The sequence below is a fragment of the Brassica rapa genome, chromosome A07 (genome assembly GCF_000309985.2).
Source record: "Brassica rapa cultivar Chiifu-401-42 chromosome A07, CAAS_Brap_v3.01, whole genome shotgun sequence".
NCBI classification, from domain to species: domain Eukaryota; kingdom Viridiplantae; phylum Streptophyta; class Magnoliopsida; order Brassicales; family Brassicaceae; genus Brassica; species Brassica rapa.
This window is the reverse complement of record NC_024801.2, coordinates 19,965,518-19,990,728: the sequence shown is the minus strand read 5'-3', so window position 1 is coordinate 19,990,728 and position 25,211 is coordinate 19,965,518. Positions and strand designations below refer to the sequence as shown.

The window sequence follows — 25,211 nt, the reverse complement described above, 5'->3', positions numbered from 1 at the left end:
TTCATCTATCATAAACAACTATGCAAATATGTGACAACAATCAAACAATATAATGATTTCCATATAGAAAATTTAAAAATATATTTATGTTATGTAGTCTTATTTATATTCTTTAAATAATGTAATATAATATTATATATTATTTTTTAGAATTGAGAAATACATATAATATCTTATCCGCGCGTAGCGCTGTTAAAAAATCTAATTATATTAATATTCAATTGACTTGGTATTCTGGTGAGTATAATATATCAGTTTATGTATCACCCTTGAAGCAATTATGACTGAATATAGAATTCATGGCTTCTGCGACATGAGGACAAGTCTTAGCTGTCCCAGAGATGCGTCCATGTACACGTACGCATCCAAACATACACATACATATATAATACAATACATAATTCCACATATCATCATCTAATGAAGATGCTTCTCAATAACCCATCTTGTAAAAGTTTTAAAAAATAATAATAACCCTTTTTGTATCAATATTGCACATATCATTATGTAGCCATGGTTATCAAATAGCTACCATGGTACATATTACTTAACCCTAACAGGTCAGATATATAACACAGAAGTGATGTTAGGGACAAGGACGATGTACTTATGAATCAAATTACAAAACATCTGAAAGCAAATCTTTCCTTCATTAGATCTCTTATATCTTTATTGACATACTTAGTGCTGAGGATGAATCCAAATTTCTTATACTTAGATAGCACACATCTCCTCAGGTTTCTTGAAAATCAAACCTGTGAGAAAAGTTGAACAAAGGAGGCATGAGTTTTCGTGGTCATAGACTCACCACATATTTGAAATTGAAAAGATTGTAGACAGGATGATTGTATTTAGCTATACTCAAGCTTACATGGGCGTGTTCGGTTTTGTATTTCTGAAGCTCTTCTTCTGCACAGATGAGCCTATCGACATACACACAAGAAATAATGTTTGGACTATAGATAATACAACCTGAGAGAGAAGTATTTCACAAGGAGGAGATTGTCGAAGTTACTTACCTCCATTGCAGGTCAGTTATGTCATGGAGCAACTCTTTCTCTCTTTCATGTGCTGCTTCAAGCTGTGATTCAATCCAAGAACAATTCTGCTGAGGTTCCAATTCATATGATTCAATAAATTCTACTGTTTGCAAATACGGTTACATACCATTGATTTTTCAGTAGGAGCTACATTAGGTTGTTGTACGCTTCCTGGTTCAGCTGAACGTCCCTCTACATGAGAGAAATAAAAGATATTCAAAAACTCTGGCAAGAAAAATGCAATCAGAAGGGTGAATGGAGACAGAAATTAACCTGTCAGCTCTCTGTTGGTGAGTACTTTCATCATATGCAAAATGTTATCCTGTTTTTTTTTGGGACGATGTAAATTATGCAATGAAGTATTTCATCTTTACTAGGTATAAAGAAAGCATAAGGCATACATACCCTTTCCAGTATATTGGTCTGCAGAACTGGATATACCAGCGGGTAAACGTATGAGCTGGTTAGGTTTGGTAAAGCGACATCAGCTCCTGAAACAGTGGGAGGTAGAGAAGCAGCAGAATGATGGCCGAGCACCTGCATAACCACAACAATGTTTTGGTTTATATTTCTCTTTTGGATAAATAGTTGTGGTAATAGATATTTGATAGTTTGTGTCTGCAGCTGATCAGGCTGACCTCGGAACTATTATTACAAACCTGCATGCTGTGACTCTTTTGCAATATTGGAGATGGAACCACCTGATAAAGAGAAAGTTAATATGAATACAAATAAAAACCCTTGAAAAGTGAGTTAAACAAACAAGAAGAGGTTGGTTACCTTGTCAATATCAAGATTTTCAGAAGTTACTTTAAAACGCCCTCTTTGCTGCACAACTGGCGGCTTGGATTTGTCTTCAGATTCATCTAGGCTCACTGACACCGACACACCATGTAATTAGTTAGAAAAAGCATTAATCCACATGGATGTTTAGATTAGATACAAATGTATACAAGTTCTGGGTGGTTTAACAGCCAGCTCCGTTGGTACTTCATCTCCTCCCACTGGAGGATGTGCCCCATTGCAGGTTAACCCATTTTGAAGCTGATCTTGGGTTTTATCACTGGGAATTTAACATATTAAAATACAGATTACATATATAGTCAGTAAACATATAACGGTTAAACAGTAAGACTAATATCTTAACAAGCTCTCACAATAACAGTACATGTTAAAAGGACTAACCTCTCTCCCTTACTGACACAGCTTCCTGCTGGAATCTCTGTTGGTTGATTGGTTGCGATAGATGTGGAATCCGTTGATTTCCCATTGATTGCATGCGCACTTGCAACATTATATAGAGATAGATCCTCATGCCGGGGAGAGGAATATACATAGTTATCATAACTGGGGCTGGCAACACTTATATCATCATCAGATTTATCCCTGCCCAACCAAAATTTATTTGTTCAGTTTATTCACCTCTACTTGTTCCAGACAAGTAGATAACAAAATGAAAACTCCAAATAGAGAACTTCAGAGCTAAAATTTGGAGATAAACCTTGCGATACTTAGAGTTCGGTGAATAAGTGGCTGGAGATACTTATTAGGAAGTTGACAAGTATCTTCCTGCAGAGATTAAGTAATAAAGAACTCTTAAACCTTGAGTATATAACTAACAATGATGAAAAACATTTCCAGAACATCTAGCTGAGGAAAATCTCTACAAGAGGGGACACCTGAGTCTCTAATTGCATATCCTGTGAATCTAGAGCCTGCAACGAAGTTGTGCTTTCAGATAAACTGCTCTCAGACAAGCCACAATCTATGTCCTGGATCTGGTGGAGATAAGAAAGTTATAATACGAATCACAGTGAATTACTTTTTATGGGCTAGAGGAGACCAGGTTTGTACCAATGAAGCTTGGGCTTTCATGTCATCTAGATTGAAATTCCACCCACTAATACCTCTCTTGTATTCATTCTGCATGTTACTACGACAAGAGGTTAAAGGCTAAATACTCTGCATAGCAATTTGAGCTATAAACTAAATTAAACATAAATAAAGAGAGCCAAAAAATTTGGAATGGAAAAACAAACCTGGGAGAGTTCCTCCTTCTCTCCATCTGCCATTTTCTCTTGTGCAAGCATATCTTCTTCCTTTTTCTGCATGTAGAAAGCATATCCCCATCAATTTCATCATAAGAAGCTGATTGATAAAATCGATAGATATTGAATATCTACTTAGTACTACATATCCAACCTTTATTGCTTGAACACGATTAACTAGATCTGGTAACCCATCCAGAAGTTTTCGTGCAATGTAGTCGCTTGACCTCGCTTGCTTGAAAAAGGAATGCTTTAACAATTTTTTGGCAGATGGGCGTTTGGAAGGGTCTTTGACTAGACAACTTGCAATCATCTGCTTGAAAGACTGAGGAAAAGAGGCAAAAATTGAGATGATAATTGAGCCAACAAATCAAAGGAGAATGTATAGTATTGATTGACACCAAGAGCATACCCTTGAAAACTTCCTATCTCTTTCATAATCCAGCCCTGGTGGTGCATTTTGCAAGGTCATAAGCAGAACCTGAAACCATATTTGTTTTAGAATTGAGCTAAATATTTTGGAGCTGAAATGTAGATTTTAAAAGGCTATGAACCTTCATCGGTGGATATTTAGAGAAAGGAGCGTGGCCATGTGCAAGCTCTAGCCCAGTTATACCAAACGACCAAATATCCGCCCTGAAGTAAATGTTATAAACAAGAATTATCCTCTACTAATCATAAGCAAATATAATGATATAAACTATGAATATGAGGCTACTCTTACTTGAAGTCATAACCATGTAACTGCTCCATGACTTCAGGTGCCATCCTGTTAAAGCAAGAAACAGTAAGTCATACACATGAGAAGTAAATTCAAATTGTTACCACCATACTTACCAGCAAGGTGTTCCAACAAATGTGTTCCTCGTACGTTGCCTATCACCCGAATCAAAGAGACACGCAGATACACCAAAGTCTCCCAACTTGATCGCACCACGAGCACCAAGCAGAATATTCCCCGCCTGAAACAAACGATGACCAAATAAGAAGCCAATACTTTTCTTTATTAGTAATAGAAAAGTTACTAACTTTGACATCACGATGTATGTGTCCATGCTGATGGAGATAGTCCAACCCCTTCAAGGCCTCACGCAGAATCGTAGCTATAATAACTTCCTCAAAGCCATCAGGGTAAGCAGCTTTCAATATGTGAAGACAAGAACCACCAGACATGTAAGGCATGACGACCCACAGATTGTGATCACTAACGAAAGAGCAATGCGATTTCAACAAATTGAGATGATCAACAAGCATCATCGTCTGCGCTTCACGCGAAATGTTGTTCTACCAACAAAACAAAAAAAAAAAACATTTAATTAGCTTAGCCAATACGAAACAAAAAAACATCATCAAGCAAAAGAGAAAATAATCACCAGGTCGCAGTTGTCTCGTTCGAAATCGAGGATCTTAATAGCAACGACTTCATCGAAAGGGATGCACAAGGCACGGTGAACTAAAGCACTGACACCTTGTCCGATCACCTCGTAGATGGTGTAGTGCTCTGGCCCTATCGGATACTTCTTCTTCTCCATTGTGATCTCTAGGGCGAAAACTCAAACCTAGCTGGCAAAGTTGCTTGGGCGTAAATTAATCTACCGAATAAAAAATTAATTAGGGAAACAAAATAATTAAGATTCGGATGCGTAATTATAATTCGCGGGGATGAATTATTCGTAATTGGAAAAAAAATCACGATAACAATGTAAAAATAATTAGAAATTGCGAGGGAAAAAGGAAAGAGATAGATACCGTGTTAATGAAGATATTGATGATGAACCCTCTTTTTCTGCTTGTTTGGTTGCTCTTTCTATCAAAATTTTCTGGAGAAAGATGATTGAAACGAAAACGAGAGAGAGAGTCAGAATCGGATCGCCGCTCAATAGCTTTTTTTGGCTGTGAATAGCTGTTAAATTTGGAATCCCGCCACTTTAGGTCTCTTTCTGCTTTCCTTATTTAAGCGAATATCTTGTAAATCAAATATTTCTACATATTATCCTTTAAAAACTGACCGTCTATGTTTTGTTGAATATTTTAACCACGAATGGATAAGAAAAAATACTGGATAAAAAAGATTACAATTACAATAATTCAAATTTCTTAATGGTTAAATGTTTGATTTCAGAAATAATCGAATCCGGTTTCTAAATTTAAAGAGCAAAAATATAAAATAAATGGTTTAACAATTTGTACCAAACTCAACCGGTTTTCCTAGACTAGTTCTGTCTTAATGGATAACCTTTCAAACACCGAAAACCCCGTGAATTTCCAGTAAATCAAAACATAAGTTGTTTACGATGAAATATCTATTACACTTTTTATGTTTATCCCCGCGAGAACTACGTGATCTTTGCATCTCTGCTCACATAAGAATCTATCACAAACGCAACAACCACACGAATTGTAAGAAAAACTCAAATGGAGTAAAGAAAATTCAGCAAGAAAAAACTGAAATAAGAAAGAGAAAATCCCACCACACTAATCAGATAATGTCAGTTAAATAAAGACAAGATTTATAGATGAAAAGGGACAAACTTTTCAAAGACGGTGGTTTGGAAACTCAGTCTGCAAAATCTCCTGAGTTCTCCAATAGATAGTTAGCTGCCAGTTCCTCGTTACGGTCACATGCAAGAAAGGCTTCTATTACTAAGTCTCTATCAAATCCCATTGCCTCTAGCTGTTAGAGAGGACAAAGACAACGTGGTTAAGAAGGGTCGCATTGTGAAAAATAGAGTGTTGCACGATTAATGGTGTTGTACCCGTTGAATAGCTTCTTGTTCTGCTTGGGTGACGTTAATGGAATGTGGTGTTTCTTGCTCTGGTTGATCGAAAATGTCTGCATCCCTGATGAGTTTTGTTTCAAGTTTTATGAATCAGCATACAATTACATCTGACAGAAACTTAGACTACAGTAAACAGATTGGAGAACTTACCCGTCAGATCCCTCATAAGGCTCGTTTACTAACTGAAGAAACTCTGCCTGATTCTCTTGGATAAGCCTTAGAAGCTGAGGGTTTTGCTTTCCTAGTTCCTGAAGCATGGGCTGGTAACAAAAGCAGCAGTTTTCACTTTTCAACAAAAGACGCTCAGAACCAGCGATAAGTTTTACAGATTAACGGACCAGGATAACGAAAATTATGCCGGTAGTACCTGGAGGATTTGAGGGTTGGAATGGACCATGGTGCGTAATTGTTGGAACTGATACAATAACAAATACACGACAATGAGTATGTTTGATGAAATTCGCCAAAGTTAGAACAAACAGTCAAACCATGTTCACACATTTAGCTTATCATCCCTTGTTATATTTTTCAGCTTAAGTTGATAAAATGTGGTTCCAACCATATCGATAACCATTGACTCAAAATCATGACTCATGAGGATAGAGCCATATGGTGAAAAAAATAACTTTGCAATGAGGGGGGATGCAGAAAGAAAGAAGAAGTTGAAATAGCAACCTGATCATTGTTCCTAAGAAATTCAAGCGTCCCAAGATCACCAGTGCCAGCAGCTGCAACTGTTCCCTAGGAAGAGTAAACCATAAGAGTGAGAAGGTAACTCAATACACCAATCAACTCTTTTGGATACACACAAATAATACTAAAATACCTGAGGGAATAAATCCAAAGGAGATGAGTTAGGACCTCCAGATGCAGGTGGGACAGGGGCTGCACCAGACCCTGCCACAGCTACTTCAGCAGTTTCAGGAATCCCCTACAATATAATAAAAATGTCAATAATTTCGTCCTTTAAAGCCTAAAGGAATAATGATGCCACAGAGAGAGAAAGTACGTACAGAGTACAGATAATCCACTGCTCTCTCAGGGTTGTTATGAGCAGCACGAAGTGCACGAGTAACAGTTTCTTTGTCCCAGCTTCCGCCTCCCATGTCCATTAATTGTTGCACCAATGGCTCAAGACGATTGCCACTAGCCAATGATGAAGCAGCTTGTCCATGGATGTCAGTCTGTGCCCTGCCACATACCATTCAACTGAGGAGTTTATATTCTAATAATGAAACCCAGAACAGATAAGTTATACAACACATACTAGACGTCAAACATGGAAAACTTTCGGAAAACATAAAAGGGGCAGTAGGCAAGACCAGCGGAAGAAAAATGCAAAAGTTTATTCTCCAAAGAAGCTCATTGTTTCAGTAATAAGACTTACGCTGGTTGTTCTTGAGCAGTAACAGGTGAAGCAGGCACAGCTGTAGACTGAGTTGTAGTTGGAGCTGCAGGCTGATTAACCAATAATAACTTGTATTAATACAACCGAGCGTGCTGCTCATCCCATCGCATACTTCACAAGTAAATATATGCAAGAAAGTTACCTTAGTCGAAGATGTGGTAGTAGTAGAAGTGGAAGCAGACTGTGAAATAGAAGAAGTTTTTTCCAATTATCAGACAAAACGAGCGATATGCAAACATACGAGAAATAGATAAGCTACCTGAGTAGACGACTGACCAGATGATGAACCTGCAGTTCTGCTCTACAGTTCATCATAACCAAAGGCAAAGACAATATCAGTGCCACGACAAGATAAATATATATCATTGCAAGAGAACAATAACGAACGAAACAGACATCTAGCAACATATGCCTAAAGAACAGCATCCCTAGCACGACCAGAACATCAAAGGGTTACAGCTCTTCTCTTAGTAGTATCTCTTCAAACATTTCGAGTTTAGTAATTAACTACTGATCTAAGCTTCCACTAAAAATAGTATAGGTACCTTGCTAAGCATGACGACAAGAAAGCCTTCCTCAGTAACCTTGTTCTCGACCAAAGTAGTTTCATCTTTCAAAACTTTTCCATTGTGAATCAACAGCTGCTGCCCACACGGGTAATTATCCTTCCCTTGTGAATCCTCAATATTCTTCTTCACCGCCATTATCTTACATTAAAAAAAACAAACACATTCATATGTTTAATTCACAAACTTGAAGAGTTTCATTACCAAACCAAATTCATATTACAATGGAAAGATTCAAAACCGTGGATCTGATGCTATTCGTGTGAGGAACCTACGTTTCTCTACTCTCCTACGCGAAACTACTCATGGAAAAGGGACGAGAACTAACCGTATCGGAGGACTGAACCCTAATTTCAAACTGACGACCCATGAGAGTCTTAACGGTGAGCTTCATCGTTTGGAGGATATGAAATCGACGGCGCTGGCTCGGTGAAAACCCGGCGAGAATCGATGGAGAGAGAGACCTAAAAAGGCAGTAGTAATTGAAGAGATCGAGGGCGACGCTTACAGACAAGCCGACCGTAGTTAAACAGTGACACAGTGCGTTCCGGATTTTAAACGCGGCAATAGATCTCCATGTGCTATCCACGTGACGCATATTTTCCTTCTTCTTTTTTAAATCATTTTCCTTTTTGTTAAAAGATAGATAATCCAGAATAATAATAACTTTGAAAAATTAAAAATAATGTATATAAAAAAGTTTTATAAATAGCTTCAAAGTTTTAAGTATATTTAATTTCGTATAATTATAAATATTTTATTATTTATATTTTAGTAAGATCTAAGTTTAGATATGACAAGTATGAAAATGTTAATATATCTATATAAACTAGAAACAATCATCACCAAATTTTTAATTGAATAAGATAATAGTTTATATAATTTCCAATTTGTAACGATTTTTCAAAACGTAATTTTACTCTAGTGATTAGTGTATCCTTTAAATGGATATTGTATTTGGCTCTTTTCCCGTTCAGAGGGGCTTGTATCATCACCATTACGAAGGCCACACGCGTTGAAGAAGCAGTGGGAGGACTTGGATAGCTGCTCTACTGTTGCCCAGAGGCATCGTCGGTTCCTTTTAACAGCTGTGGTCCTTTTGGCATTCCGTTTCACCATTTATATTTACTTTGCTGTCACATTAGGTTCGAGGCACTTGTCGTTTTCAGGAAGGATGGGGAAAGAGAAGGCGATGTGTCAAACGGAACATGTTCAAGCCAGTTTCTCTAAGGAGAAACTGAAATTCTTGTAGACTTTCAGCCAAAGCTGATAAGCATTATTTTATGTTTGTCCCTCTAATGCAATGGCTAACAACAGCCTAAAGACTGGCTTATCAGAATGTAAACTTCTGTGTTACAAACGAGATCCTTTTATTACACAATCATAGGTATTCATTACACAAAAGAAATACATCACACATACAGAAACACCAAACTAGGACGGGAACGCAAAAGGCAGGCACTAGATAATGCCGTGGTATGCAAAGTTGAAATTATTACCGTGTTTGAAAAGGAAACAGAGGCTCAACATCTGACATTGACAAAGATGATGTACCGACGTCGTATTGAGAAGTTGGAGCAGTAACGGCAGTGTTGTTCCATGATTGTAACTCTATGTTAGCACCCACAATTTGTTCTTCATTCTCTTCCTCGTTTTCACTACCACACTCATGTAGTTCCATATCCACCGAAGACCCACGAATTTTCTCCAATTCCATGGACACTTCTCGCATACTTGGCCGTTTCCTCCCTTTTAGATTCAAACACTTCCTTGCAAGATTTGCCGTTGCAGTCACTTGATTCAGCTTGCAACCATCTCTGATCCGTGCATCGATAATGTCAAGCAGCCTATTCTCTTTCATCGCAAGAAAGAAATAAGTTGCCAATGTCCTATTTTCTTGAGACCGCAAGAAAGAAACTGATTTTTCTCCGGTGATAAGCTCCGCAAGCACCACCCCAAAGCTGTAAACATCGCTTTTATCCGTGAACTGGCTAGACTGGAAATACTCAGGATCCACATACCCCACCGTACCTGAAACAACGGTTGTAAGATGCGTATGATCCACCGTTACCGTTCTTGAAGTGCCAAAATCAGACACTTTAGCTCGATACTTCTCATCCAACATTATGTTTGTAGACTTGACGTCCCTATGATATATTGGCGATGATGCGGCTGAATGCAAATACGAAAGAGCACTTGCAATATCTATAGCAATGCGGAGACGCACTTCCCACGTAGTCATCGTGTGATCATCTGACTCATCTTCATGAAGATGTTCGAAAAGGTTGCCGTTGGGAATAAACTCGTAGACGAGAACCGGGACATCTGTCTCGAGGCAACACCCTAAAAGTTTGACGATGTTTCTGTGGTTGATCTGGGAGAGAATGACAACCTCATTGATGAACTCTTCCAACTTGTCTTCATCCACAACTTTAGACTTTTTCACTGCTACGATTCTTCCATCAACAAGCATTCCCTTGTACACGGTTCCTTGACCACCCTGGCCAAGTATTCTAGTTGTACTGAATTTTTCAGTGGCCTTTTCAAGCTCTCTCGAGCTGAACACCCTTGTCTTATCAACGCTGCCTTTGGTTGAAGTTAATTGTTGTTGCAACAATAAGCCTCCATTGCGCTTGAAGAACTTCTTCTTTTGGTTTAACCTCCTCTGTTTTCTAATAAATCTGTATAACCCGTATATTCCAACAATAAAGATCAATGAGCCGAAACTTGAACCGAACCCTACAAAGGAATAATGAAAACCAAATTACTTTTTTTTTGCACGGCTTTGGGTGAATATATGATTAAATAAGTGTCGAAGATCGCCTTTATACATCTTTAAATGGGCGAAAATGTATTTGAAATAGAAAGTTGCACGGTTTACCTATAGCAAGCCGGTGATTGCTATACACGCAATTAAAGGATCCTTGCAAATTGACACATGTGCCGCCCCAACAGTTGTCAACGGAAGTGCATTCATTAATATCTGTTTTTAAAATGAAACTGAAATCAACCATGATGATCTCATAGTTTACTTTGATCAAAACCATAGATAGAAGATTTGTATACAAAATATGAACTATAAACACACTTACTAACCTTTACATCCACCCGGAATGTATGGGTTGCCCATGTAACCTCTATTGCATCTACAACTTGCATCATTAGGAGAAGAAGAATTATAGTCGCATGCACAACTTATTCCGTAAGTCAGTCTATAGTGTTCACTATTTCTTAGATTTTGGTACTCTCTCATAGGCATACATCTTAGAGAGTCTACGAAGGAAGAAAGATTCGTTGTATGGATGAACCATCCTAACTCAACTGTTGAATATCGTTTAGCAAGAACCAGATTTGGATCAGATCCGTCTAATAAAGAGTATGCCTGATCATATGTTAAGAAGGCAACTTTACACCCTCCTCTTGTGGTAGGGTTATCATCTATTGTGACACCAACCACCTGTTGAATACTACTGGGCATGCTTGCCTTGCAACATCGATTACCGTTGCAGTTTGTTTCATTTATATATCTTCTTTCACCACAATACCCGTAGTTTTCTTCAACAAAGTAACTCTTAGTATTACAATTGACTGTCTCTAGATAATCTTGTGAAGCAGTACGATTTGTTGGGAGGCAACTGGAGAAGCATCCCACGATGCTTGGCTCGATATTTGTCAAGGACGCCCTGTTGCTGCAACCAATAGCTATCAGTGTATTACTGTCACTAACGTAGAAAGGGCTCCCCGTCAAGTTCAGAAGTGATGTAGACTCTTGTTCGTTGCTGGAGCACCCCTTTGATGTCATTGGGTTTCTTATTTGAACTTTCCCATATGGCAGGCTATCAGAACCATGCGAGAAGAGTGTTTCCGGAAGAGAGATATTCACAACTTCCTTGCCGATTACTGAAAGAACAGGGACGAGCTTCCCTGAAACTGAAAGAGAGTTATTATGATCACATTTAATTTCGTACCATTTATTGAGGTAGCAGCCCTCCCCGATTCCAAATGGGTATGGGATTTGGATTCCTCCACAATGGCTACTACAAGACCTGGCAACAGTGAGATCAAAGATCAAGAAAAATATTAGAGAAAAGAAAATGGAAAGGGAAGAAAGATTATAAGAGCTCATTTTTAAGATGTTTGTTATTTCCTAAGTATCTTCTTTGGTAAAAGCTGGCTTTTGTAAGGAAGAGAAATGTTTGCGTTTACTTGGACGCAGACAGCATTAGGTCTTCAAGTCTTCGCCTTTAAATTTTCAGCTTCTTAATCAAAACAGTTAGAAGGATGAAGAAAAGTAGCAAGAGTAATTGACGCCACATACTTACTTATCTTCTTAGTCCTCCTTACACTTAACCAATACAATTTTTGTATGTCACATCCTCCATCTTTGAGTTTTCTTTCCTCAACTCAAAAACTGAATTCTACAGCTTCTTCCTGGCAGTTGCATGATACTTTAATACATCATAAACACACGTCACACATCTAGCAAAGAATCATCCATGTCCGGTCCTGATCAAAATCTAATGGTGAAGACGATCTCCTATAGAGTTGGTCCAAGGAGAAATTGGGCTACATAATCAATATGATGTAAGAAAATAAGGGCTCGAAAGACTCTAGAGACAGAAAAGGCGAACTTTAAATACCCTTACGGCCTTATTAGTTTGCATGTCGCAATGACCCCAATCTACACACAGTGACCGCAACCCACACAGCATTTGGTCAGAGGTTGCAGAGATTTTAAATATTTAATTTGTTAAAATTTTCAGCAATATGAATAACGATCAGCTATCAGTCACATACATGCCAAAAAATTAAAAAAAGAGGCCCTATAACGGATTACATGCATTTATTTTTATTTTTTTGAATGAAAGGATTACATGAATTTATTATTGTTAGAACTTAAAGCAGATGGAGCAGTTCTGAATTTTTTTTTGTGTGGCTTTTGTTGAATAGCAAAATAAACTTCTCTATATAAAAACCCTAACTTGTCTACTTCTATCAGCTACTATCAAAGTCATCATCGATCAAGATGTGGCTAAGGAAAGTACAAAGTTTTCTGTAGGTATATAACTTGTTTTCGTTAACGAACTATGAGTGTTCTTGATCATCTTGCCACATAACTGTTTGACCAATGAATTACCTCAATGCCATTCACTGTATCAAAATATCTCCTGAGAATTTGAATGTAGATGCCCGCCCGTCTCTTGAGCAGGAAGGCGAGTTATTGAATTATATGAACATTGTTTTGTTCACCCATGAATGCATGTATTGCTTGTGTACATGTACAAATGTATGCTTGATCTCTCTTAGAACAATGTGTTCGCAATATGTGTCACACTTTTGAATGTGGATGTGTCCAGCTGGCTCATTTAACTGAAGAGGAACCAGTTTAGGTGAAGCCAAGTAAGTGACACTATAAATGTGGATGGTTAGAGATGGCTCATTTAACTGAACAAGGTTCAGTTTAGGTGACACTTTAAATGTGGATGATGGTTCGAGATGGTTCATTTAACCGAAGAGGGGACCGGTTTAGGTGAAAGCCAAAGTATGTGACACTTTAAATACCCGCAAGGGGGTCCGGTTTAGGTGAAGCCAAGTAAGCAAAACGTGTCACATATGGTTCTTCTATAAATTGGGTACACCTTTTGTGCACTTCACAGACAGTCACGGAGAGATAGAGATATGGCTGAGGAGCACTTCGACGTTCTGACCAAATCTGGCGAGAAGACCGGTGTGTCCAAACCCAGGCATGTGTTCTGTTGTTGTTCCCTTTCTTATTAGGTGAAAAAATACCCAGAAATCGATTCGTAATAGAAGTGATTTTAGATGTGGTTTTAGTTGAATCAAGCCTTTGTTTATACGTTGAAAGTCAACGCCTTATATAGGTCGGAGATTCACCGAGATGGAGATTACCATCGTGCAGTTCATGTCTGGATCTTTGTGGAGAGTACTCAAGAGCTGCTTCTCCAACTCCGCTCTGATGATAAAGATTCTTGGCCTGGTCAATGGGACATCTCTAGTGCTGGTCATATCTCAGCTGGTGATCCATCTCTTATATCGGCACAGTAAGTGAATCTGATTCTGTATTCATTCCGTTTACTTTGAGATCATTTTAGTAAAGTTGTTGTTCCACTTCTTTTTTGTGTAGGCGAGAGCTGGAGGAAGAGCTAGGCATAAAACTCCCAAAGGATGCCTTTGAAAAGATATTCGTCTTTCTTCAAGAATGGTTTGTTTTTGAACTCAATTTTCTTGGCGTATGTGATGCATGTTCTCTCTGTCTCTCTTGCTACAAATCTTTTGGTTGCTGCTCAAAATTGAAGCTAACTTGGTTTCTCTAATCTGACAGTGTGGTGCTTTTCTTTTGTGTTGTATTTACAGTGTCACAAACAATGGAAAATTCATAAACAATGAGTTCAATGATGTGTATCTTGTTACAGTTCTGCATCCAATTCCATTAGAAGCCTTCACTCTCCAAGTGAGAATCTTTCCTCTTATGATGTTGTATGTTTAAGTACTAAAGACCACACAACTTACCTCACCATTTCGTTTTGTTTTTGTCTATATCAGAAAGAGGAAGTCTCTGCTGTAAAATACATACCTTATGAAGAATACAGAAGCCTCCTGGCCAAGGAAGATCCTGCTTATGTGCCATATGATGTGAATGGAGATTATGGCAAACTATTTGAAATAATCAGGCAAAGGTACATTTTCTCTCATTGGTTTTTTCTGAGTTATTTCCTTTTTTTTGTGTGGCATATCCACTGCTACGCTAAAGGTTGTATATAGAAAGTTCTTGTGTTACAAAAGAGTGTTTCTTCTGAGTTTGTTGAAGGTGCCAAGTGAACGTAGAGGCTCGTAGTTTATCTCTGCAGAAGCAACTCCAAAGATATTCTCCTGTCACCCTCGAAGCAAAGGTATTAACTTGTCACATATATTACTATGATTTATTTGTTTCAAACGAACCACAAAACTGAGCTTGTCTTGACTATGCAGTTGACAGAACTCTCTGAGGCGGATCAGAAAGCGCTGGGTTTAATCGTGAAGGCTGCAAAAGTTATTGACGATATTTTCTATGAGCAGCTTTGGTACAGCAATCCAGCTCTAAGAGCTTGGCTTAAGGAGCATGCCAATGCATCAGAACTGGACAAACTTAAATGGGACTACTTCCTGATCAACAAAAGTCCATGGTGATTATCATTGAACTGTCTTTGTTTAAACATCAAAACAAGAGATTGATGTTTCGTTTTTACATTTGTAGGTCGTCTCTGGATGAAAATGAACCATTCTTGACCACGGCGGATTCAGCTGTAAAGCTGCTTCCTCAAGCAACGAAACCTATTGCTGGCTGGAAGGGTATTGAATATAGAGCAGCCTTCCCTTTGACTAAACCACCTGGTGCCAATTTCTATCCTCCTGATATGGATAAAATGGTACCCACAGTCACAATGTTTGTTGTTTGTTTTCCATTTTTTATATGTTCCCATGGTAAAAAATGTGTTTTGAAAATCTTATAGGAGTTCAACTTATGGCTAAGTAGCCTAACGGAAGAGCAAAAGCATGCTGCAACAGGGTTTTTTAGTACCATAAAAAGGCGAAGTGAAGCTAATCTAGATGCTTCTCAATCTGACCATCTCGCCAACATCACAAAGAAGTTACCAGACTCTAACTCCGATCTGTATAGTGTTCCCTATTCAGAGATATATCGACCTTTCCTCACAAAAGCTTCTGACCTTTTGCACAAAGCTGGAGACTTGGCCACTTCACAGAGGTAAAAATATCATAAAGTTTCTTCACAGATATTTTCCCACTCGAGTTGCTTTGTGTGTTGAAGTACTTCAATGTTTTTCTATAGTTTGAAGAAGCTACTGCACAGCAAAGCTGAAGCTTTCCTTTCAAATGACTACTATGAGTCAGACATTGCATGGATGGACTTGGTACCTCTTCTTTGCCCATTCATTTTTATAGATAAGTAGTCTTTCTTCATAAGAGGATAGTTTTTGTAAGACGAGCTCTGGCTATTTTATTATCAAGTCTGCCATTCGCTTTTGGGAGATTGTCATTCACACCATAACTTCAAGTCTCTGTCAATTTCTGTAGGATTCAAAGTTGGATATCACCATTGGTCCATATGAGACATACGAAGATGAAATTTTTGGTTACAAGGTAAGAATTTCCATAAAGTTTTCTTCTTGTGTGATCTACTTAAAGCTTATACTCACGATCCTCGCCTTTAGCTTTGCATTTGTACATTAGAGGGCTCTACATGCAACTCCTTTGACCATTTGGATTTAAATTTACATTAGGTTATTGCATGATAGCTCTCTCTAATCTGTATTTATTTTCCATTGCAGGCTTCATTTGAAGCCTTCATCGGTATTCGAGATGATAAAGCCACAGCTGATCTGAAACTCTTTGGTGACAATCTAAAGGTACATTTCTCTTTTTGCAGCTTGGATCAATCAATGTTCCAATTGCTTACTCTGAGATCATTAATCTTTTTTCACTTTCCGGTAGCTATTGGAAGACAATCTCCCGCTTGACAGTGTATACAAATCAAAAGATGTGTCTGCTGCTCCTATTCGGGTCATCCAGTTAATCTACAATTCCGGAGTAAGTTCCAATGAGTATCCAAAGATGATCCGAGAGAGGAGAATAAGAATAGCCTTCGTCTTGTCTTGTCTTTTCTCCACCGTTCACTTGTTTCTTAATTGTGACAGGATGTGAAAGGTCCTCAGACTGTTGCTTACAACTTGCCAAACGATGAGAAAATCGTCAAAGATAGAGGAACGTCAATGGTTATGCTCAAAAACGTTCAAGAAGCAAAGTAATGTTCCGTCTTCCTTCATCCATGTTTCATTTATAAACGGTTATCACTCAATACTTCTTGGTTACTAAGCCTTTTCCTTTTCCAGGTTTGAACATATTCTAAAGCCTATTGCTGAAGTCATCATCAGCAAGGAACAGCGAGGATTTGTTGATTTTGATTCCTTCTTTACTCACACCATTTGCCACGAGTGTTGCCATGGCATTGGTCCGCATACCATAACGCTTCCTGATGGTCAGACCTCTACAGTGAGAAAGGTTTTACTTCTTCCTGCAAGAGACATCTAATAAAAATAATTTGTCCTGCGATCATGTACCAACAACATGTATTTTCAATTTGATCCAGGAACTGCAAGAACTCCATTCTGCAATGGAGGAAGCAAAGGCAGATATAGTTGGTCTTTGGGCACTAAAGTTTCTCATCACCAAGGTCTATAATTATCTTTACTAGTTAACGAAGTTTGTCTCATTTAATTCCAGTTTGCAAAGTATTGATTAATCTGGTTGGTCTTTATGTGAATCAACAGGGTCTGCTTCCCAAGAGTATGGTGGAGAGTATGTATGTTTCTTTCCTAGCTGGATGCTTTCGATCCATCCGGTTTGGTCTCACAGAAGCTCATGGGTAATGAATGAATGATACAGATAATCTCACACGTCCTATATGTATAGCTCCTGACATAATTATATCTTCCGGCTTCAGGAAGGGGCAAGCGTTGCAGTTCAACTGGTTGTATGAGAAAGGAGCATTTGTTTTCCACGAGGACTCTACATTCTCTGTTGATTTCTCTAAGGTAACCCATCCATGAGAGGTTTATGATTCTTCATAACCAAAATCCAAAGTTGCTGAAATCTTGTTTTTCTGCATTTAAAGGTGGAAGATGCAGTTGAGAGTTTGAGCCATGAGATACTCACAATCCAGGGAAGAGGTGACAAAAAGGCAGCAACGTTGCTTTTAAATAACTACTGCACTATCACCGGTCCATTGAAAACCTCTCTAGAGAAGCTCGAGAGCGTTAAGGTATAACATGTAACATAAATTGAGATTGACTATTCCTACATGATGATTCACATAGAAATTATCTGTGCTTGCATGGTTTGTTTGTGTGTTTAGGTACCAGTGGATATATCTCCGACATTCCCATTAGCAGATGCATTGATGAACTGAGATCTGTCTCAGGCGATGTAGTGTTTCAGTTTCAGCGAGTTTGTGGTTTTACAATAAAAAGCCAGATGATTCATCATGAACCAATTCTGGATTTGTAAGAATGATCTGAATGGAGTTGTGTTTGCATAATAAAAGTTTGTATCTTTGATTGAACAACAATGGGTTCCTTTGAATTTGATGCTCCCAGTGAATAAAGTTGAGAAATTTATCACCAAGACAACCAAGTGACCAACATATGTTACGAAAAAAGCTGTATTGAACCCTTAACTTTGGGCCGGCCCACAACTTCTTAATTTATAAAGTATCTGTTTGACAAAAAAAAAAAAAAAAAAGACAACCAACATATGTTGACCTTCCCTACTATTAACCAAAACTGAACTAGTCCTTACTATTCACCATGACAACTACTAACAAAGAACTTGAAATTAAAATCAAGAGGCACAATGGAAGAGAAACGATTTCTGATTGTGTAGCATCTTGCTTTTGTTTGAAGTTATACACAAAGGCAATTTTTAAAATGTCAGTCATCTCCAAATCCCATGTGTAGATTATCAATTTTGAAAACGATAACATTTTGCAGATAATGTTTGACTAATATCCGTTTAGGTTAACTCAAATTTAAGCACTAAGGTTAAAATTTATGCGTTGTAATTAAGTTTTTTTTGGTTGTTCAGGTTTAACAAATTACTATATATACGTTTGTATATGAAAAGACACCACTAGAATTGTACCAACTTAATTAGAACGCATAAATTTATGCGTTGTAATTAAGTTTTTTAACGTACTGCAACAATTAGAAGACAAGAAAACACATGAATTACTACCAAGTGAAATATGCCATTTTCCTGCATTTGTGGGTCTAATTCATGTGTTTTCCTACAAGTCTTTTATTTATAGTTATTCGTTTTATTACTCTTAATATAAATGATCTTTCTTTATTTGATTATTTTTCTATTTTATAATTTTTTGTTTCAAAGACTTAACCAAAAGAGATGATTGGCTTTCATGATATGAGGGGGAACACACAAAGCTTATTATACAAGTCATTGGGTAGTCATCAGAAACTGCAGTTTTCTCCTGCTATCCCAAGCTTCTCTTGTTTGGTATCATATATCACTCTCTGGTTTTTCTGTTGGTAGTTTCCAATGATACCTACATCGTTTTCATATGAAAGACTTGCCAAGGCCAAGCAGACCAAAGATGCATCTGGCTTGACAAAGTAGAACACACCAGTGACATCCACTTCAAGCTCAGCGTTACCTTGGAAAATCATTTTGATAGTTGGTATGCTGACGTCTTCATAACTTGTGAGGTTAAAACAAGTGTCTAAGATTGAATAGCTTGGAGCTGAAGGAAACCCAGAGAACTGTTTTAGAAACTCTCTCTTCACAGCTTTGTAAATGGAAGGCGGCAACCTAGTGATGACCGTTCCTGAATCGATTAGAATCCCTCTACCAAAGCTTGAAGACTCCAGCTCCACGCCACCAATGCTAGCACCGGTGAGGTTCAGAACGTAAAAGGAACTAAGCTGAGGGTTTTGTACTAAAGGAGTGTATGAAACTGAGGTTGAGTTCTTGTAATCATCACCGAAGGATAGTGAGCCTGAAGCTCCATCTTCAAGAGAAGGTAGACAGTATGAGAAAACACCGTTGAAACTTTTCATGGTTTGGGAGACTAAAGAGACTGAGCTTCTTCCCAAACCCATTAGACCGGAAGCTCCACCAAACAAACCTTTGTTGCTTCGGCCACAACCAAAGACAAAGCTTTCAACATTCGTGTCGCCGAGTTGGATACTTTCACTTCCCAAGTCTCCACGAGTGTATGATCCATCCCCATAGCTGACAACGTAGTCACAAGTCGTCTTATCAACACCATTGTTACCTCCACAGAGGCCTGAGTTGCCTGTAGCTTCTACAAGATCCTGACAAGTTGATGAGTTGCAGAACACTGTCTTGTAAGAAGATGAGACTGATGGATCATACAAAGGACCTTGTTGGTTGTAACATGACTTGCAAGGCTGGCATTGGACCCATGTCAAGTCACTTCCAGTGTCGACGATCAAAGTCATGTTTCTCCCTCCTAAATCAACTGTGACAATGTAATTTAGAGTCTGGAGCTTCATCCCTGAGGTTAGTGGAGTCTGAGCTTCTGATATGGATTCTGTGGTGCTTGAGCTCATGGCTTTGATTTTCAGTTGGAGTGATTGGACTCTGAGGTTGTCTAGAGTTAAGGCTCTTCTCAGCTTCTTACCCCAATCTATAGTCTTTCCTGAGCAAATTTCTCTATGTTTCATCTCCAGTGTAGTGGATGATTCTCTTCCTTTGCCTAAGTTTTTTAAACAAAAATAAAGAGTCAGCAAGGGGATATCAAAAACAGATGATTAGAAAAGAGTTTACAAGCAAAAAAATACAAACATTTATGTTAGATGAGTGTTCTCTTATGGAGGAAAGAATCTTAAGATTCTATAAATACATGTGTAAAGCTTTAGAAAAACAACTATATAGTATTATTACTAATCCCAATTGAAAGAAAGGGAGCTAAGAAAAGTAATGTAAAGGTAATGAATTTAATTAAAATGTTTAAACAAATGTTGAGGCTTTTGCTAATCTAACCCTTAAATCACGCAATTAAATACTAAACTAAAGCAAAGAAACAGTATCTACACATATCTTTCTCTATGGTTGGTGAACGTTTGAAGGGAGCAAAAAGAAGAAAAAACTCACCAAGATTGTGAGAGAAACATGAACTTGGAGCTTCGTTTGATTTCATGGGAGACCAAATGTTGTTGTGCAGAGTGAGAATCTTCTTCTCTTGGACGCCATGAACAGCAACACACGACAGAAGATGGTAAAGAAGAACAAGAAGGAAAGGAGCGAGTGAAAGATTCAATGGCAGAAGAAAGGTAGCTTTCTTAGACATTTTCTTGAGGAGGATTCTCTTTGCAGAGAGAAAATAAAAGGTGAGAGAGATGAGAGAAGAAATGAATAGAGAGATTCTTGGGAAGTTTGGAGGTAGTGAAGAGAACAAAAGAAGAAGTGCTGGCGAGAAGTAGGAACACGCACAAAAGAAAACGAAGGACCCCACTTTGTGCATGAGAAAATTATTGGGGATTCACGTGAATTACTGCAATCTTATTACCTAGTTATTACAGAAATTTACAGTGTTTTCTGTGTTTGCAAAATTTTTAAGATAAATTTTGTTTTTGCTAAATAACAAATTCAATGTGTGGATGGTGATGCTACTTCTGTTAGTTCCTACAGGTTGGCCGCTAGTGCGAGTAGAGAATTGCATATTATCAACATCTTCAGCTTAATGTTACAACATAATCTTATAGAAAAAATAACATATTCTTCTATACACAACAAGGCTATAACACTAACTATCACTTCAAGATTATTGTGAGTTCCAGGCCAAATGTTTTTTTTTTTTCATTTTTGCCATATAGTAAAACAATTCATAGACTGTGACATATTTTTATAAAACAAACGTTTTCGTTTCGATAAAAAGATTTGGTTATTTTGTATCCAATTTTTTTTTTTTTGAATTGAATGTTAAATTTAATTCAAAAGAAAAAAACATTGTTACATATGTGTCCTTTCCTAAGATTTTCTATACAAATTTGACTAATATCAAATTGAAATATAGCATTGTTCTCCTTTTACTCATCAGCCTCCTTTACCCTTATCAACTTTCTCAAAAACCACCTAGCTCTCACTCCTACTAGGCAGCCAGCTCTCACTCCTACTGTATGACCAACCTTCCCAAGTCTACCTAGCCCTCACTCCTACTAGGTAGCCAGCTCTCACTCCTACTGGTCCAGCCCTCACTCCTACTAGTCCCCCTCCTTTGATTTCAAGCAACTGAGTTTCACTACCTTGTGGAAAACCAAAACTGCATCCCCTGTCTAAATTTATCATCCCCTTTCCTCTGTATTAGTGTGAGCTTATTCCTCATGTTTTTATCTAGCAGTTTTATCAATACCTCTGCTGGAGTAATCGCCTCTCCATGTCGTCTTCTATTGCGCTCTCTCCATATCATGTAGACAGTAGCTTGAAACAGATACTTAATAATGAATAACTGCATCTTGCATCTTGTCGGGTCTCTCAAAATTCTCAGTATAGCTACCCATCTCACCGTATACTGATCCTTTAAGATTTCCTTCATGAGCACCTCCCATATCTTCGCAGAGTAACTACATTCAAAAAACAAATGCTCAAGGGTTTCCAGCGGCTCATTGCATAACACACATTCTACATTTATATTACTCATCCAGATTCTCATCTTATCTCCTGTTGCAAGTCTACCCTTCATTACCATCCATAAGATGAATGAGTATCTTGGTGTTGAGTACTTAAACCACACTGCATCCGCCCATTCACAGCAAATCTTTTTTTCTCTAATAAACTCCCAAGTTCCCTGTGTGGAAAACATCTTTTTCCTCTGACCTTTCCCATTCAACCATAGCGAAATGTCCTCTTCATCAACTCTACTTCTTCGACTTTTCTCAATCTCTTCTTCCACTCTGTTCAGAATTACTACTCGATGAGACCTTTTTCTATGCTTCCAACTCTCCTCTACTGTCGCGTTGATTAAGATACCCAAATCAATACAACTCCCATCTCCTAGCAAGTCCTTCAAGCACCCCATTGGAGACTAATTTTCGAACCAGAAAGAAGTCTTTTTCCCATTCCTTACTTCAACCCTGTACAGTCGCTTTGCAATCTCCCTGCATTTTAATATTTTTTTCCACATCCAGGAGCCTACTTGTGTATTATCTTTCACCATCCAGAACGAACTTTTCCTAATCAAGTAGATTTTAACCCAATTGACCCACATCGAATCTGAAGAAAGAATTCTCCAAATTAACTTCAAACAACTGACCATATTTGCTTCTTTCAACCTTCTTACACCTAATCCTCCCTCTCGCTTTGTACTACAGATTTCAGTCCACGAGACTTTTGCTTTCCTGTTGTTTAGCTCCGGACCCGACCACAGAAATGCAGAGCACAGTCTTTCGATCTCCTTTATACAACCACTAGGAAGCCTAAATGCAGACATCCAAAAATTAGTCAAACTCATGATCACTGACTTGATCAGTTGGAGTCTCCCCGCATAGGAAAGGAACCGCCCAGTCCATGACCCTATTCGCTTCCTGATCTTCTCAATCAGAGGCAAGTAATCTAATACCGTCATATTTTTGGTTAGGAGAGGAAGTCCTAGATACCTTACCGGAAGACTACCTGATTCAAACGGGAAGTGGCTGATAATTTCTTCTCTTTTTTGGGTTGATACTCCTGCCAGGAACAATGTAGATTTCTCCATGCTAATTCTAAGCCCCGACATCCTGTCAAATGCATCAAAAACCCTCAGGATTTCCACAATAGAGTTTTTTGTACCATCCGCAAAGATCATCAGATCATCTGCAAAACATAGATGTGTCAAATCTATATTTTTACACTTTGGATGGAAACCAATCCTCCCTTCTCTTGCAGCTTCATCAATCAATCTTGACAGAACATTCATACAGATTACAAAGAGGTATGGAGAGAGCGAACAACCCTGACGTAACCCCCTTTTGCTCTGAAAATATCCTGCTAGCTCGCCGTTTACTTGCACAGAAAAAGAGGCTGTTGTGATACAAAGAGATATCCAGTGAGTGAACTTCTCCGGCAACCCCATAGCCTTCAAAGTGTTGATGAGGAACGGCCATTGCACCGAATCAAACGCCTTTGATATGTCTATCTTCATTGCGCAACGAGGCGAGACTGCTTCCTTATGGTAATCTTTGACTAATTCTGTAGCTAGCAAGACATTCTCCATGAGTAACCGCTCCTTTATAAAAGCTGATTGATTCCAAGAGATACATTTCGGCAGTATTAACTTCAACCTCCTAGCCAAAATCTTCGATATCAGCTTGTACAAGACATTACAACAGGAAATAGGCCTGTAATCTTTCATTACTTTTGCTTCCTGCTTCTTTGATATTAGAGCCAAGATGGTGGAGTTTAGCCCTTTCGGTAAGAACCCCTTTACAAAGAAAGACTGCACAGCCACTGTTATGTCATCACCAACTACCGTCCATGCTTCCTTAAAAAATTCCGTAGTATAACCATCTGGACCTGGTGCTTTACTGCCTGGTATTTTGTATCCAATTGTTTTACCTAAAGTAATCGTATTTTATACAGGTTTCTAGTATAACTTTTAGTAACAAAAAGGTTACATGAGTCATGAACATACATACTATATCATGATTCATGAACATATACTGTCATGAGGACACTGATTGAGGTTAAATTTTTTTTTGAAAGCGACTAATTGAGGTAATTGCCAAATGAAAAGACAGTTTCATGAACGTATGCGTTGTTTTCATCATATTATACGCTTCTGATTTGATTTTCAACAAACAAAAACAGAAGAAAAGACTACTCAACCTCACAGTGAAAAGGAATCTAACTGTCGCAACTTCCACTTTTGCTTTTAGGTTTTGTCTGAGAAAGCAAACAGTAAGCTGGTTAACTAAGGTTTTTGCTGGCAACTCTTACTGACACCATCTCGAATTGTTTCTTACCATGACCATTTTTACATGATGTTTCTTAGCCAGCCTTATGGTAATTAATCCAACTACACATTATAGTACTATTAGATTTGATCTCTTGTTCACAAGATTTCACTTATATATTTATACATATATATAAATCATGGTGGTAGTAACTATTGATGGAGGTTGTCTAGCTATGATTATGTCTTGGACTCTGCAAACTTTTATATTATAATTAAGCAACTTGATTGTTAATGTCCAATCTATTACTCGATTAAAAGAAAACAAAATGATTAATCTTGGCTCTTGAATTGAAAGGAGACATGCCTTGTGATTGTGTACGGTTTTATTTAAAGTAGGGCAAGTTGATACCTGATTCGCATTCCTCTGTGTTTGCCACTAACGTGTAAATACAGTATAGTAATCAGTACAGCCCTCATCAATGGCATCGATCTGGTTCAAATTAAATTTAACAGAATCCATTAACAAACAAACAAAAAGTTAAATAGGTCACGAGGTTGGATCAAACCATTATTTACACTGATTAAAATGTAAAAGGGCCTCGACTTTCATTATGGCATTTGGTCATATACCATTTTCTAAAACAACGTGCATAGCCGGATCTGGGGACAGCCGCATGAAAACATTGTACTCGACCCCCGAAAATTTTAGATAGATTTTATATAGATAAGGGTTCCAAATTATGAAAAAGTTATTTTTCTAAAAATTCTTAAAAAAATGTTTCAGACCCCTAAAATCTCAGATCCTGCATGTGTCATTGAGAAAACTAGCCTATCACATATTAAAGAATAGTTTCACATAACAGCATGTGTTTCAAGCATGTCA

General features: G+C 38.0%; 7 protein-coding genes across 11 annotated transcripts; 2 read left to right on the top strand and 5 right to left on the bottom strand.

Annotated features, from left to right (window-relative positions):
• Positions 1-449: 449 nt before the first annotated feature.
• LOC103830471 (STE20/SPS1-related proline-alanine-rich protein kinase) lies at positions 450-5,105 on the bottom strand. Of its 4 annotated transcripts, none has more exons than XM_009106261.3 (22): positions 4,838-5,105; positions 4,462-4,680; positions 4,118-4,372; positions 3,926-4,050; positions 3,813-3,857; positions 3,643-3,724; positions 3,501-3,569; positions 3,243-3,413; positions 3,080-3,145; positions 2,895-2,963; positions 2,720-2,818; positions 2,542-2,609; positions 2,226-2,426; positions 1,994-2,103; positions 1,821-1,915; positions 1,679-1,741; positions 1,446-1,577; positions 1,314-1,362; positions 1,168-1,232; positions 1,020-1,081; positions 872-923; positions 450-755 (listed from the first exon to the last, which is right to left on the bottom strand). In XM_009106261.3, the coding sequence occupies exons 2-22, from the start codon at positions 4,618-4,620 to the stop codon at positions 750-752; spliced, it is 2,043 nt and encodes a 680-aa protein (XP_009104509.1). In that variant the 5' UTR covers positions 4,621-4,680; positions 4,838-5,105; the 3' UTR covers positions 450-749. The 4 variants fall into 4 exon arrangements, with proteins under 4 accessions (XP_009104509.1, XP_009104510.1, XP_033131639.1 ...); XM_009106262.3 differs by having other exon boundaries at positions 4,462-4,651; XM_033275748.1 differs by having other exon boundaries at positions 1,700-1,741; positions 4,462-4,651.
• A 254-nt stretch (positions 5,106-5,359) lies between these two features.
• On the bottom strand, positions 5,360-8,426 carry LOC103830472 (ubiquitin receptor RAD23b). The gene is made up of 12 exons (XM_009106265.3): positions 8,171-8,426; positions 7,822-7,983; positions 7,536-7,577; positions 7,419-7,457; positions 7,256-7,326; positions 6,882-7,059; positions 6,695-6,799; positions 6,544-6,609; positions 6,236-6,283; positions 6,019-6,128; positions 5,845-5,929; positions 5,360-5,762 (listed from the first exon to the last, which is right to left on the bottom strand). The coding sequence occupies exons 1-12, from the start codon at positions 8,234-8,236 to the stop codon at positions 5,646-5,648; spliced, it is 1,089 nt and encodes a 362-aa protein (XP_009104513.1). The 5' UTR covers positions 8,237-8,426; the 3' UTR covers positions 5,360-5,645.
• Positions 8,427-8,770: 344 nt separating this feature from the next.
• On the top strand, positions 8,771-9,259 carry LOC103831424 (the record flags this gene model as incomplete). Its single annotated transcript, XM_033276025.1, has 1 exon — positions 8,771-9,259. A coding segment is annotated over one exon (324 nt), but the record flags the coding sequence as incomplete, so codon positions are not given.
• Positions 9,155-13,159, bottom strand: LOC103830470 (wall-associated receptor kinase-like 10). Of its 2 annotated transcripts, XM_033275747.1 has the most exons (4): positions 12,049-13,159; positions 10,939-11,888; positions 10,724-10,825; positions 9,155-10,581 (listed from the first exon to the last, which is right to left on the bottom strand). In XM_033275747.1, exons 1-4 carry the CDS (start codon positions 12,063-12,065, stop codon positions 9,338-9,340), a joined length of 2,313 nt encoding a protein of 770 aa, XP_033131638.1. In that variant the 5' UTR covers positions 12,066-13,159; the 3' UTR covers positions 9,155-9,337. The 2 variants fall into 2 exon arrangements, with proteins under 2 accessions (XP_033131638.1, XP_009104507.1); XM_009106259.3 differs by having other exon boundaries at positions 10,939-13,159.
• A 256-nt stretch (positions 13,160-13,415) lies between these two features.
• Positions 13,416-18,042, top strand: LOC103830469 (nudix hydrolase 3). The gene is made up of 20 exons (XM_009106258.2): positions 13,416-13,586; positions 13,725-13,904; positions 13,988-14,065; positions 14,218-14,314; positions 14,407-14,540; positions 14,672-14,753; positions 14,833-15,026; positions 15,098-15,269; positions 15,354-15,607; positions 15,692-15,773; positions 15,937-16,002; positions 16,191-16,268; positions 16,354-16,449; positions 16,557-16,663; positions 16,752-16,920; positions 17,009-17,092; positions 17,190-17,284; positions 17,363-17,453; positions 17,534-17,680; positions 17,774-18,042. Exons 1-20 carry the CDS (start codon positions 13,522-13,524, stop codon positions 17,825-17,827), a joined length of 2,325 nt encoding a protein of 774 aa, XP_009104506.1. The 5' UTR covers positions 13,416-13,521; the 3' UTR covers positions 17,828-18,042.
• A 704-nt stretch (positions 18,043-18,746) lies between these two features.
• Positions 18,747-21,165, bottom strand: LOC103830468 (aspartyl protease family protein At5g10770). The gene is made up of 2 exons (XM_009106257.3): positions 20,551-21,165; positions 18,747-20,152 (listed from the first exon to the last, which is right to left on the bottom strand). The coding sequence occupies exons 1-2, from the start codon at positions 20,918-20,920 to the stop codon at positions 18,885-18,887; spliced, it is 1,638 nt and encodes a 545-aa protein (XP_009104505.2). The 5' UTR covers positions 20,921-21,165; the 3' UTR covers positions 18,747-18,884.
• A 190-nt stretch (positions 21,166-21,355) lies between these two features.
• LOC117126743 lies at positions 21,356-23,802 on the bottom strand. Its single transcript, XM_033275749.1, has one exon. The coding sequence runs from the start codon at positions 22,472-22,474 to the stop codon at positions 21,698-21,700; it is 777 nt and encodes a 258-aa protein (XP_033131640.1). The 5' UTR covers positions 22,475-23,802; the 3' UTR covers positions 21,356-21,697.
• Positions 23,803-25,211: the final 1,409 nt, after the last annotated feature.

Coding starts and splice junctions, on each gene's coding strand:
- LOC103830471 (XM_009106261.3), bottom strand. CDS start 4,620: ATGGAGAAGAAGAAGTATCCGATAGGGCCAGAGCACTACACCATCTAC. Junction 1,916..1,993: donor TGTTAAACCACCCAGAACTT/GTATACATTTGT, acceptor TGTCGGTGTCAG/TGAGCCTAGATGAATCTGAA. Junction 1,363..1,445: donor AGACCAATATACTGGAAAGG/GTATGTATGCCT, acceptor AAAAAAAAACAG/GATAACATTTTGCATATGAT.
- LOC103830472 (XM_009106265.3), bottom strand. CDS start 8,236: ATGAAGCTCACCGTTAAGACTCTCATGGGTCGTCAGTTTGAAATTAGG. Junction 7,984..8,170: donor GGGTTCAGTCCTCCGATACG/GTTAGTTCTCGT, acceptor TTTTAATGTAAG/ATAATGGCGGTGAAGAAGAA. Junction 7,578..7,821: donor TTGTCGTCATGCTTAGCAAG/GTACCTATACTA, acceptor GATGAACTGTAG/AGCAGAACTGCAGGTTCATC.
- LOC103830470 (XM_009106259.3), bottom strand. CDS start 11,968: ATGAGCTCTTATAATCTTTCTTCCCTTTCCATTTTCTTTTCTCTAATA. Junction 10,826..10,938: donor CATTCCGGGTGGATGTAAAG/GTTAGTAAGTGT, acceptor TTTTAAAAACAG/ATATTAATGAATGCACTTCC. Junction 10,582..10,723: donor CAATCACCGGCTTGCTATAG/GTAAACCGTGCA, acceptor ATTCCTTTGTAG/GGTTCGGTTCAAGTTTCGGC.
- LOC103830469 (XM_009106258.2), top strand. CDS start 13,522: ATGGCTGAGGAGCACTTCGACGTTCTGACCAAATCTGGCGAGAAGACC. Junction 13,587..13,724: donor ACCGGTGTGTCCAAACCCAG/GCATGTGTTCTG, acceptor CGCCTTATATAG/GTCGGAGATTCACCGAGATG. Junction 15,270..15,353: donor CTCCTGATATGGATAAAATG/GTACCCACAGTC, acceptor AAAATCTTATAG/GAGTTCAACTTATGGCTAAG.
- LOC103830468 (XM_009106257.3), bottom strand. CDS start 20,920: ATGCACAAAGTGGGGTCCTTCGTTTTCTTTTGTGCGTGTTCCTACTTC. Junction 20,153..20,550: donor ATGTTTCTCTCACAATCTTG/GTGAGTTTTTTC, acceptor TAAAAAACTTAG/GCAAAGGAAGAGAATCATCC.
- LOC117126743 (XM_033275749.1), bottom strand. CDS start 22,474: ATGGGGTGCTTGAAGGACTTGCTAGGAGATGGGAGTTGTATTGATTTG.